Below are 13,131 nucleotides of genomic sequence, written 5' to 3'. Positions count from 1 at the left end.
CACATCTATTACCTACATGCGAAATCAACATTTAAATTTTTATTAACTTCTTTCGCTAAAGAAAAAGTTGGTTGGTAGGATGTGATATAATGGCCTCCTTTGCAAAAAAAAAAAAAAAAAAAATTATATTGTTATCTCTTAAATATCTAATTAAGACAACATCATCACTTGTAATTGATAATAACTTTGGGTTGAATTGCTCTTATTTTTTGCAAATTTATTCAACCTTTAGAAATCTTTTTCTATACATGCATAAAATTATGGTTTTAAATATTTGGTGTTTGTATATGAATAATAATTAAAAATGCCTTTTGCTAAATATAATTGATCGATAGTAGTAATATAATATAGTTGAAACTTTTCCTTCAACAATAATGGTCACAACCCTATAGTTCTTGGAGAAATTCAGGGTTTTACTAGGTTTGCCAACATTGATGACAATATATTAATAGCTATTTTCAAACCGAGCACCACATATCATAATTAAGTGAAGATAGACTATTTTACTATGAATGAATCACAATTGGACCAAGATAGATTATTGTATATTTTGATGGACTATGTATATGTATCATGATAGATACAAATAGTAGCGTCTATTGTGACGAATTTGTTATTTTGTTATATTTTCAAATTTTTTTATGATGAAAATAAATTTCCAAAATGATTAGACTTCTATTTTAATTTGAAATTAATTAGTTTAATTAATACAGAGGGCATTGAATAAAATTTGTTTCTAGAAACATGAAGAGATATAAAATTTGTTAATTAAATTATATTTTTGTAATTAAAGTACAAATACAAATGGGATCCCGAAATTTAATCCAAAGATATGTTAGCGGAGCTCTATGATTTTGACTCTTCAAAGGTGAAAAAGTGGTTATAATCCTTTCATCAATTTTCTTAATTACGGTAGTAATTCAAATTTGAAATTAAAAACAAAATGGTGTAAACAATGCCATAATCTAATGTTTTATTAATAATTTTTAAACATGAGAATTTTAAAAGAACCAAACCAGTCTGAAAAAGAATTCAAGACTATATGGTGTATAATTTTGCTTTCAAATTAATTATTTTACCCTTCAAAATATATGTGTATATATATTAATTATGTGTGTGTGTGTGGAGAGAGAGAGGAGGTGGAGGTGGAGGTGGAGGTGGAGGTGGAGGTGGAGGTGGAGGTGGAGGTGGAGGTGGATCCAGGCTGATGTAGGAAATTAAATAGCATATATTGCACAGCTGGTGAACACGTTTCGGTGTTTGATTGGGTGTCAATATAACCCCAATTTGAATTTTCAACTTTTATTTCAAACCAATTTGCTTTCAAATTAGATAGAAACATTATAATAAAAGTTAAAATGCACTCATTTATTTTTTTTAGGGACCTTTAATTTTCCCTCCACTACAAATTCAATTTTCTCAAAAATATTGATCAAGAATTTTACCCTACAAATAAGCATCAACTTACTTTTTACTTCCTATCCGAATAAATTGGAATAATGTAACTCTTTATCTACGTTGTATCTTCTTATACTATATACATTATATTCCCCCGAGATATTAACTAGATTAAAGAAAAGACATGACTATTCGAATCATCCCAAATTTAATCAATCATTTTTTCTTTCAATTTATTGTTTTTACAATCATCTTAATTTGTCTTTTCCAAAAGAAAATTTCTCTATTTTTTAAAATTGTTAAAATTTTGTTATATATACAAAGTTTAGTTCATTGATCTTCTAGGCGTGATGCTATTTCTAGAAGAAAGTTGATACATTCTATCTTAGTTGATAATTACTTTCGAAATTTAGGCACTAGAGTGATTACTATAAAAGCAAAAGCACATGAAAGCAAGAAAAACAACTACCTTAAAGTCTTACTTAATATATAATATCTTAAAAAAGAAAAGAAAAACCCCATTCTCTAAATAATGTTACACTTTGATATACTTTTCCAAAATTAAGTTGGTTCGCCAATAAAAGTTTAGCTTAACTGACATATTTATGTATTAGAGGGTAAAAGATTTTAGATTTAAATTCCTCCCTCCTGAATTTATACTAAAAAAACAATAATAATAATTAAGGCGGTTCACCGATGATTAATACATCTCTTTTTCATAAAAAAAGAAATATATATGAAAAATTATTACATAACTTTGAACCACAAGATTAAAAGTTCACTATTGTTTCTATATATTTATGTTTTTTTTTTTTTCAATATAATTATAAATACATAAGCTTAGTGAATAACAATAAAAAAAGTTAATGAGAATTAAAGTTAGAAGTCAATATACATACATATGTTTAAAGATTACAATTTATTTTCTTCTTTGAGAGGAGGTTTTAAGTTTAACAAATGGTATCTTAATTCATATTTATCCTTAGAAAATTTTCTACTACTACATGAATAAATTAACCTTGTGAATCTCAAATTAATATTAGTACGTATTACCCTATTTTTGAAAAAATTAGCGAATTAAACAGTTATATATGAGATACAATAAATAGAAAATTATCTATCTCGATCCAAAAGAAGACTTTTTTTCAAAGTGATTTTGGAAGTGAAATTTCGTGTGTCATAATTATAATTAATTGAGTGGCTTGTTAGATAGATAAGGCAAGGCAAATTCTCTCTCTCCTTTTTAGATTAATTATAAAGGCTTTTGAAATCTGAAAGTTGAGGTTGATTTTTCACTGGAGTTTTGATGACAATAAAAAGAAAGAAAGAAAGAAAATGCAATGGAATAAAAAGAAAGGTAGGTGGGAAATTAAAGTATAAGATTATAATGTTAGATATATATAATAATTATATCCAGCCATGGAAGAACCTTAATGGTAGGACACATTACAATTTATATGCACACATGCACTTGCCTCATTCCCTTTTCTTACCCACATTATTTTTAATTAAACTACTCTTTAAACACAAATCCAACTTATATATTTTTGGTTTTTTTAATTTGTATAATATATGTTTTACTGATTATACACCTACTTGTTACATTATTATTATTATTATTATGTACTATACTTAGATTTATATGAAACTCTACCACCATTATAATTCATATAAATTTACAAATTAATTGAAGTGTGACAAATTCAACTAAATTAAGGTTCTTCTATCACACTATTTTGCTAAAGTTAAATGTGAGTTGAGGTTAATCTTTGACAATATATAAGCTTATTAATCAAGAGTATGAACCTAAAAAGTTTTCTAATATATATTTCTATTTATCAAGACACACTGAAATCCTCTATAGATTTTCTTTTTTTCTTTAATTTCAAATCCGTATATAATTCTATTATAATTGGGTTAAGAAATTGTTGTGTAAAGATGGATCCTCTGCGGAATTTTCTTCTATTTGAACTTTAAATTTTCTAGCTACTTAAAGTATTTCTCTTTTAAAAAGGAAAGAAATTTGTTTTCATATTAAAATTGTACCACAACTCCATAATAGTAACTTTAATCTGGCGAATCTAATCTAAATAATAAGTTAAAGGTTTTATTTTTATCCACTATAAAAAAAAAAAAAAAATTATTTATTTTACTGAAATTAGTATATATAATTTGTCAAAAAGAAAAATAGAAAAATGAAGGAAGTATTTAGTTCAAATTGTCTGTATTTTTTATAAATAGAATAAAATCGAAATTAATATATATAAATAAATAAATGAATAAATTAGTTTAGTTTAGAAGGGAAATAAAAATAAATGCTCCAACCCAACACATCTCCATCGGTTACCTCGCAACTTATTGCTGTAAGGATTGCGACCGTTTCAATTTACCAAAATCTCAAAATCAAAATACATGCAATATTATTAAGAATGTTATTTATATAAAAGAATTCTTGTAAAAAATTCCTTGCCCATATTTGAGATCTTCTCTGTCATGGAGATCGTCAACTTTATGACAACTATGTTCTTCCTCTTTCTCCTTGCTACCCCTTCAATGGCTTCTTCTGAAGGTATTATATATTCATGACGATATTTTAAATTAGAATAATGAATTTGAATTTGAAATTGAAATATATTGAATTTTGTTGTGTAGGTGGATCATCTGAATATAATAATGGTGGGATAGATGATGATGATGATTCATCGTCATCATCAAGAAGATATGATAGTGTTTATGAAATAGATTATAGAGGACCAGAAACTCATTCGTCTCATCATATTTCTCCACCTGATCACTCCCATGGAAGAAGGCCTTGGATCATTCATCATCATCATAATCAACTTCTTCAACCCAAACAGCAAACTAATTCTCTCAATCCTACTCCTCCATAACCCACACAATATATAAAGGTTCTTTCTTTTCTTTTTTTTTTCTTTTTTTTTTTTCCCTTCCCAGCTTGGTTTTTTTCCTCCATTTATTAGCTTAGCTAGGAATGGTTTCTCAATTTAAAATAATAATAATAATAACAAATAATAATAATAATGTTTTTGGTTTTGGTTTTTGAAAAAGTATTAAGAGTTTGGTGAATTCTTGTGCCTTTCTTTATTTTTGTTATTATGTTAGATTGTATGGAATATCAGTATCTCATTGATGATTCATTGATAATAATGACAGATTACAGCCCTATATATAACCATATTAAAACACACTAAAGGAAATAATATACAAGAATAATATAATATTTCCTAAGAATAATATTTCCTAAAAATACTCTAATTATGTCAATAAAAAATAATTGCAAAAGTGGTATAACCCATTTGACCTATGGATGTGTTACTACGGTTGTATCAACAATCGATAGGAATGAACATGATAGACTGAAGTCAACCGAACCAAAGATAAAAAAAATGTTCGGTTGGTGTCGGTTTAATAATCTAAACTAGTAACTTTTTTTTAAAAAAAAAGTTTAAGGATTTATTCAATCCAAATCGACTGCTCGACTAAAGATCAACGATATTTTGTATTTTTCGTGATCAGGATCGATTTGAAAATTTGGAAACATGCAATAAAATCAAAGCTTTTTTCTTTCCATTTTAAGTGTTATTATTTTATTAGTTTCAAATATACCTATAGAATCATTTTTAAAGACAGCAAAATGAATCAAATCGACATTTGTAGAATATAACAAAATACCATTTACATCAATGATAAATATTGATACGCTCCTTTCAGTTGCTATCATAATGCATTGATAGATATTTATAGAAGATTATCGCATCTTTACTATCTATAATATTTGATATAATCTGAATTTTTTTTATTATATTTTTTAAATATTTTCGGTAGTTTTGTCATTTACAATAATTTTTCGAATATATATTATATTAAAAACATACTTTCATGTAAAAAAAATTAAGAAAATAAAAAGGAAGTTAAACAAACAAACATTTTCTTACTTTCTAAATAAAAAGGAAAAAAGCAAAAAAAAAAAAAAAAAAAGAAATGTAAAGGTTAGTAAATCTTTAAATATAAATCTAACAATAATATTATGGGTTGAGAAATATGTCTTTATCAAAATTTAATTAAGGTTTCCTTCTGAGATCAACAATGCATCGGAAGATTTTCAACCTCAAGTCTTAAAAGATGCAATAAAATATGTCATTTCAATGTAATTAATTGATGAAGTTATTATGTAGCAATAGAATAATTATTTTAAACCACAAAACTTTAAAAAGAAAAAAAAATTATTTGTTTGTATAACAATTATGTGAATAGAGGAATGAAAGGTTGATAATATCATTATTATTTTCACACAAAAATATGTGACCATAGATAGATAATTACCACATCAACAACAATTAGCAAGAAGTAGATAAGACAAAATAGTTAGTCATCAACTTAATTTTTTTTTCTAAAAATGAAAAATGAAATTATATATGATATCTTTTATTAGTTGTTAAATTTTACAGATCATCCAGCTTAATCAGTCTATAATCTTGGATAAAATTGATTAGTAAGGATTAAGTTTTTCTTAAAAAAAAATTGTTTAATTTAATGAGTATTTACTTCACACTGCATAATAAAATAAAAGATGATGTTTATATTTAGTTTTCCAATTATTGTGTTTACTTGTGCAGGGAATCAATGTGGGTGAATGGCTAAAGAAGTTTGGGAATTAAAGCAATGTTTCAATCTGTTTAAAAATTAAATCAAATTTAATGAACTTAGAGATATATCTTCTTTGTGTTTTCTTAATTATAATTTTTTACATCACTCACAATAAAATGTATGTCGTGTGTGCAACTCAATGTTGTTAAGTTTATAAGCACTTTTAGAGAAATCGACTTATTCTGTCACGTAATACATTATTTTAATTCGTGGTGTTTTTATGCCAAGTTAGAATTGAGATGCTATGTAAAATTTTTCATATTATTATCATAGCATTAAATATTTTCTCGAGGTAACTCGATTCTAACGAAAATGTCACATGTAAATGTTTATATATTAACATAGATTTGTTACTTTAAAATTTTTCTAGAAATATCTTAAACATATATTGCTAAAAAACTGAGAGAAATAAAAATAAACAAACATAAAAATTATTTCTACGTTGAACAAAATTTTCCAGTTTAGTTACCTAATGCGCAAATAAAATATACAATAAATAGAAAGTAATCATTTTCCAGCAATTGGATGATAAAGCTTTTCATTAGCCATTCTAAAGTCTTAACTAATCAAATAACATTTTAAGCTGGATTATCACTAAATGCTTAAGAAGAGCCTGTTTTGAACAACTTTTTAAGTGCTTGAAAAAGTGTTTTTTAAGTGAAAAATCTTGAAAAATCGAATTCCAAACTGGCCCAGAAAAACGAGCACCAACTTATGCATAAATTGTTTGTTGATCCCTGCCATAAACAACAATTCTCCCATAATCTGTGCTGAGAGTTTGATTCAGAATTCTCACAAACCGTCTTCTGTTTCTGTATGGGGGCGCCAATGCTGATCAATCCACGATGAAGAATTACAAAGCTCCATAGCTTCAGTATCATGAGGAAGAGCATTCCTATAATATTGTCCTAGGATAGGCTGACATGAATCTCCTGACTAACTAGTTCAAATATTTCATCTACTCTGCAATGTGAAAACCTCTAATTATCAATTAACAAACTTTTATTCATACAACATGCAGGTTTTGGACTCTTCAAATATGTATATGTATTAACCCAACCGCTTCAAGCTTTAGCTGCTAATCTCTATGTTTCACTCTCAACTAAAAACGAACTTAAAAGAACTTTTGTTCTTACCTTTTTGTGTGTATGTTTACTTCTGCAAGCCACGTGACAAGATAAACCTGTTTCAACTTGTTTTGTTAGTGTTGTTTGCAGAATACGTTGAAGGAGAAAAGAAAATGATCTGAGTAAAGTGATTTTGGAAGGGCAATTTTATGCACGTCTAATTAATATTAACTATTAAAGCACTGATGACGGATAACAAAGAGTTCAAAACCTGCAAAACTTCTGCATTTGGGAGTTGGTTACGACTGACAATAGGTGCATTGGATTGATGACCTTTCAAGGTCGGATGGAGCAACTCATCAGTTTCCTTGGAGCACAGGTTGCACGAACGCAAGTTGTTGAATTCCCCCAAGTAAAGCTCTTCCGACCAGACCAAGCTTTTTGGTGAGGATTCAGAACTAAGAGAAAGTAGTTCCATCAAAAGTAGCCGCTGCATAAACCAAGTAATACAAAACAAATATATTACAAAAAAGATTCACGTACCAATGGAGTTTCAAAGCGGCTAGTCTTTGATTACCTTCAGATTTAGCTCCAACTCAAACATATGAACAAGCTCCTCTGCCAATTTCTCTGAAATTGATTTCAAGGGGAAAAAAGGTCATGATAAGTTTGTGATCAATCCTAATTTCATCATTTTCATTCTTTTCTACTGTCATCTAAACGTACACTTAAAAACAAAACCATCTCAATCTTTGTCTAGAACAGACAGAGACAAAGAACAGTTTTATTATTAGACGAAAATATTAGATGATACAGATGTACCAATGAGATTAGAGAGTTTATACAACACCCCCTAGATCGTAGGCCCAAAATCGTAAACAACAGACAATTCATATACAATTTAAGATTTGGGCAGCCAGATCAAAGATTAAAAGCATCCTTATCCAACAAAGAAGGACAAAATGGAGACCTTAAAGGACTAAGAAAGCATGCTTTTAGGCAGTTGGCATATTGCTTTCGATGCTACAAATAAAATTGGAATCATCTAAGATGAGTAAGATCAATAATCTTTTATATATGTATGATAAATAAAAGGTAAATCTTATTCATTATGAACTCAGAAGTGTAAACCCGGATTAGTGAGATCTTAAGAACTTCATACGGACCAAAGCAAGGGATTGTCAATAATGTAAACACTGAGATGCCACCACCATCTCCAGCATCTTCATTGTGATTGTCCTCAGAGCTAGTAGAAAATTCTATGAGTGCACTATTACTTGATCTCTTGAAATAACACTTCATACGTCTGCTAGCGTTGACCATTTGAACTACAACATCAACCTACAAAAAGCTTTTAAAATCACATATGTTACAGAACATTAGTTGAATAAGAAACCACAAAAATTATGGGAAAAAGGAGAAAAAAAACTTCTAAATTTTGCTTCCTCTAGTTATTGTTAACATTAGTTAAATAGGTAAAACATATTTTGTGGCTAATCCATGCTGCATACATTTTGGCTAAACAGAAGCTTCAAATATTTGCATGAGTTGATCATTTCTGGAGGCAGAGAGAATTAAATTTGGCTTATGGCATACAATTTCCTCATATCAGATAACAATCATAGTTGAAGGCCTAAAAAACAACTTAAGACAACTGATAGCATAATGATCTTGGCCTAGTTTCTGATGGATTGACAGGAAAAAGAAAACCCATACCATTTCCTTGTACGATGATAGGAGTTTACTTCGATAGAGTTTCTGAAACAAGAATGAATTATACAAGAGATGGTAAGAATCAGGTGTAGCCTAAAAAATTAAAGGAGGGAATTCTCCCAAAATCAAAACTAAAGTCCAAATGAAAGTTATTGAATGCATGAAAGGGATCTCTATTTGCAGCAAAATAAAATTTGAAAGGAAACTAAAAAGGAGAACAAAAATTTGAATAGGAAATTAAAAATGATTAAACAAGAATTTAACCAAGGTGAATATGAATATACCTCAGTATATCCTAATTCTAATATAATCAATAAGAATGCTGGCTAGATATAAAAATCTCATCTGCTGCTTAAAACTAGAGAAAACAAACAAACACACAGATTGAGATAAATTGATGAAACTGATTTGAAGATGAGGTGAAATGACTAACGGCCAAGTATTCAGCACAAAACTCTTAGGATACAATATGGTAGGGAGAAATTTGATTTGGTTTGTAAATCCCAAGTTAACTACTAGCACTAAAAAAAGATGATGCTAACATGAAAGATCGTATCGGTCTCCCCATGGCCAAAAGTCATGAATAAGCAATCAATTAGACAATTTATCAGCAAAGATAAAAATCACCTGCTGCTTAGACAATTTCAAACAAGCTTTGTTTCGTATATCAATCATATCGCAGAGAGAACCCAGCTCCATAGAAGGCATATACCTAAGTTAAACCATAGAATCAACAATAAAAAACCTACAAAATAAAGATCTACCAATCCTATTATGCCAGAGCATATAGAGGAGTTCGGGGAAGTACTTTTCAGACAAATAGGCATTGACAATGGAGGTAGCATGAGATCTCCCGCTTGAAGAAGAAGAAGCCCATTGTTGTTTGAGTGAAGCCAGCTTAGACCATTGATTCCTAATGTTCCTTTGTGCTGCTGGCCTCCATAGCCTTGTAATGGATGGAAGCAAAGGCGATGAGCCTGGTGTTGAAATGCTTCCACATTTTAAATTAGTTCCTTTAGAGGGAGGCGTAGAGAAATATTGTGTGTCCATGGAGTTGAGGGCATAAGTCCCCGTGATGCCAGAGCCGAAGCAACAAAAGAAGCCACAATTCCAAGGACCTACAAACAGTGATTGTCAACATATACATAGAAGAAAATAAGAGGTTTATCTATGAATGATTTTTTCGTAAACACTTCTATGACTAATGACATGCCCCCACAAATGGATGAAATCTAACATTCTGCTTACGTCATTCCATAATCAGACATCTATTAGGACACTGCCTAACAAGAATCAAGATCTAAATTATATCGAGAATTAAAGAAGAACTGCAATATAATCAAAGTTTATGGTACTTGGAACCCCTCTTTGAGTGCTCTCACCCAAGCCCTAGATTACTCCACAAAATAGTCTGACCTTCATTCACTCATCCTCTTACTATTTATAAGAGAACCAGTAACTAACTTTCCATCTAATGACCCATATACCTTTTAATACTAACATACTAATATTCCTATCTAGGTACCTAACAAAATCATAATCATTTGGTTCAGATTTGAGAGCAAAGAATTGAAAACCTCAAGTTTCATTTCATCATTTCAAGTTAGTTTCTGATACCTTATAGGTACCACCCAAAATACACTCAATACAAAAGGGAGGAAACCATTGAAGCTATCAAGTGTTTCGTTTTCCTTAACATGCGGCCTATTCATATTTAATAACAAGATTAGGTTTCCCTCTATTTCTCCCCAATGAATATATCATTTAAAAGATTAATAACTTGTTTTTACTTATCCAAATGAACTGATGGTGATGGTTGCTATGTTTTTACTATGGCGTCTATTTCGAAGTACAAGTAACAAATCAGCTTGTACCATGACATACAAATTCTAGAACTCCTAGTTCTAATAGAGACCGCTTGTAGAATGTCAAAATATATTCAATTGAACAAATAACTTACGCCCGTTAGGTAACCATTTCTTTTCCTTTTTGGTTTTAAAATTTATACTTATTTCTTCTCACTTTCTTACGATGATTGCATTTTTCAAATATAAACAAAAGCAGGTTTTAAAAAATTATTTTTTTAGTTTGCAAATTTTAGCTTGGTTTTTGAAAGCGCATGCGAATAGTATATAAGAAAGCAAGAAACTTCGTTTTTATAGAATTATAGCTTTGATTTTCAGAAGTAAAAATCAAAATCCAAATGGTTACCAGGGCCTTAAACAAGTCATAACTTTTGAACCAAATCGAATCACTTTGGTCCCGTTTGGTAACTATTTTGTTTTTGTTTTTGAAAACTATGTATACAAGACACTACCTCCACCTCTAACTTCTTTTATTGTTATCTACTTTTTACCATTTGTTTAAAAAACCAAGCTAAATTTTGGAAGAAAAAAAATGTAGCTTTTAAAAGTTTGTTTTTAATTTTTGAATTTGGCAAGTAATAGTGAGAAAATAGGCTTAATTTTCAAAAACAAAAACAAAAAATGGAACAAGAAAACAAAAAACAAAATGGTTTTCAAATGGGACTTTATATTTTGCTCCAAGGTTCCCCATTTCGAGCACCACTTTGAGGCATAGTGACTAATTCAGAACTGATCCTGATCCATAAATACCAATTTTGTCTTCACAAGATTCAAAGGATTTTCAAATTATAATGAGACTTGGTTTTCATCAAATTCTTTTGACCTATCTTCTTCTATAACTATTCTGTTACTAATTTCAAGCTTAATTTCAACCCTTCAAAACTTGAAACTCAGTCTTCAACACTCAAAATGTCCACACAAAATAGAACCATTGTTCAAGGGAAAGAGGAAGAAGCTCAACTATAATAAATAGAAATAGTAAACCCCACCAAAACTTTATCCAATGTTGAGCCAGCCAAAACAACTTCCCTACACAAGAACAATAAATCCACTACTGATATCGTAAATTAGTTTAAGTCTTTTCGTAAGTGAAATTACCTCAAACAAAACCCACAAGATGGTTGGTTCTTTGCAGTTGTTGTGATGAATAGTTCCTTCTTCGCTGCAGCAACGGCGCAAGAAGCGGACGGAGACGGTGGCAGTGGCAGAGTAGTCAACGGCAACGGCGTGTAAACGTTGGTGCTAAGTGTGAGCAAGTTAAATGCTAGGGAGACCCCTAAAACTAATCCAAAAGTTTGGAGCAAAAATATGTACTCACTCAAGCAATGCAGGAACAAAGTTATTTACCTTGAGAATAAGTTGTACACAACAAAGTATATCGTAGCCGTTGGCAACACAACAACGCAACGCAACGGTGAGGGAGAGCCGAACAGGAGCGACGATCGGAGACTTCTGACAAGGAGAGACGATCGGAGACTTCTGGGAAGGAGAGACGATTGAACGCCGGCAACGGCCGTGAGATAAGAGGCGGAAACGAGAGGGTGAGTTAGAGAGATGATACAGTCGCCGTGAACTTGAACTCTTTTCTATTAAGTATTTCCCAAATTAATAAGTATATAAATATTACACATTTGTCCATCCACCATTTTTTTCTTCACACCCATTTGTTTTCCTCCTCAATTTCGTCTATTCTTTCCTCCTTTTCTTTTCTGTTTATTTTTTTTCCATCTTTTCGTTTTCCTTTTTTTTTTTCCAATTGAATTTTTTTATAATTTTTCTGACTTTATATTCACTGAATAGATAAATGATCTTTGACTTTATATTCACTTAATATCACTGAAATAGATAAATGATCTTGTATAAAAGTAAATGTGTAAAAAAAATAAATGAATTGAAAAGATAAATTGTAGTCATGTGTAAACGATCGTCATGGCCCTTATATAAATAAAGCTAGTAAAGCTATTATTGTTGGTGATTCGTCTTCCTACTACTGTTATTTCGTCTTCCGTCATTGCTATTTCTTCTTCTTCTCCGTCTTCCTTTATGATTTCATCTCTATTCTTTTCTCTTTTTCTTTTTTGCTATTTAGATTTGATTTCTTTCCATCGTCTTTCTACTTTTTCCTCTTCTTTTTTTAGCTTCGATTTCTTTTCATAGATTGTGTATAAAGAATCTAAAAATCATTTAGATTGGAGTAGCCAAATATAAACGAGTGTAAAGAAATCTAAATGATATAATTGAAAAGATAAATTGCAGCTATATGTAATATAAATTATAGCGGTATCTAAGAACCATATGTAAACAATCGCGTTATTGACGGTCTAATTGACAGATATATTAAGCCATAGGTTTCTACCTTTTTCCGTTTTTTGAATTGTTGAGTGTAAATATTTTGTCACTTTTTTATATTTGTGAAAAGA

The 13,131-nt window shown here is 29.8% G+C and overlaps 2 protein-coding genes across 3 annotated transcripts; one reads left to right on the top strand and one right to left on the bottom strand.

Moving 5' to 3' along the window:
- The first annotated feature begins 3,801 nt into the window (after positions 1-3,801).
- On the top strand, positions 3,802-4,478 carry LOC127150577 (uncharacterized). Its single transcript, XM_051088454.1, has 2 exons — positions 3,802-3,967; positions 4,051-4,478. The coding sequence occupies exons 1-2, from the start codon at positions 3,892-3,894 to the stop codon at positions 4,287-4,289; spliced, it is 315 nt and encodes a 104-aa protein (XP_050944411.1). The 5' UTR covers positions 3,802-3,891; the 3' UTR covers positions 4,290-4,478.
- A 2,098-nt stretch (positions 4,479-6,576) lies between these two features.
- Positions 6,577-12,382, bottom strand: LOC103491201 (uncharacterized). Of its 2 annotated transcripts, none has more exons than XM_008451048.3 (10): positions 12,059-12,382; positions 11,810-11,953; positions 9,655-9,964; positions 9,474-9,558; positions 8,850-8,891; positions 8,300-8,474; positions 7,711-7,763; positions 7,405-7,623; positions 7,203-7,249; positions 6,577-7,029 (listed from the first exon to the last, which is right to left on the bottom strand). In XM_008451048.3, exons 3-10 carry the CDS (start codon positions 9,894-9,896, stop codon positions 6,975-6,977), a joined length of 918 nt encoding a protein of 305 aa, XP_008449270.2. In that variant the 5' UTR covers positions 9,897-9,964; positions 11,810-11,953; positions 12,059-12,382; the 3' UTR covers positions 6,577-6,974. The 2 variants fall into 2 exon arrangements, with proteins under 2 accessions (XP_008449270.2, XP_008449272.2); XM_008451050.3 differs by having other exon boundaries at positions 11,810-11,873.
- Positions 12,383-13,131: the final 749 nt, after the last annotated feature.

This window comes from Cucumis melo, chromosome 8, assembly GCF_025177605.1.
Source record: "Cucumis melo cultivar AY chromosome 8, USDA_Cmelo_AY_1.0, whole genome shotgun sequence".
NCBI classification, from domain to species: Eukaryota; Viridiplantae; Streptophyta; class Magnoliopsida; order Cucurbitales; family Cucurbitaceae; genus Cucumis; species Cucumis melo.
This window is presented reverse-complemented; position numbering and strand designations above follow the sequence as displayed.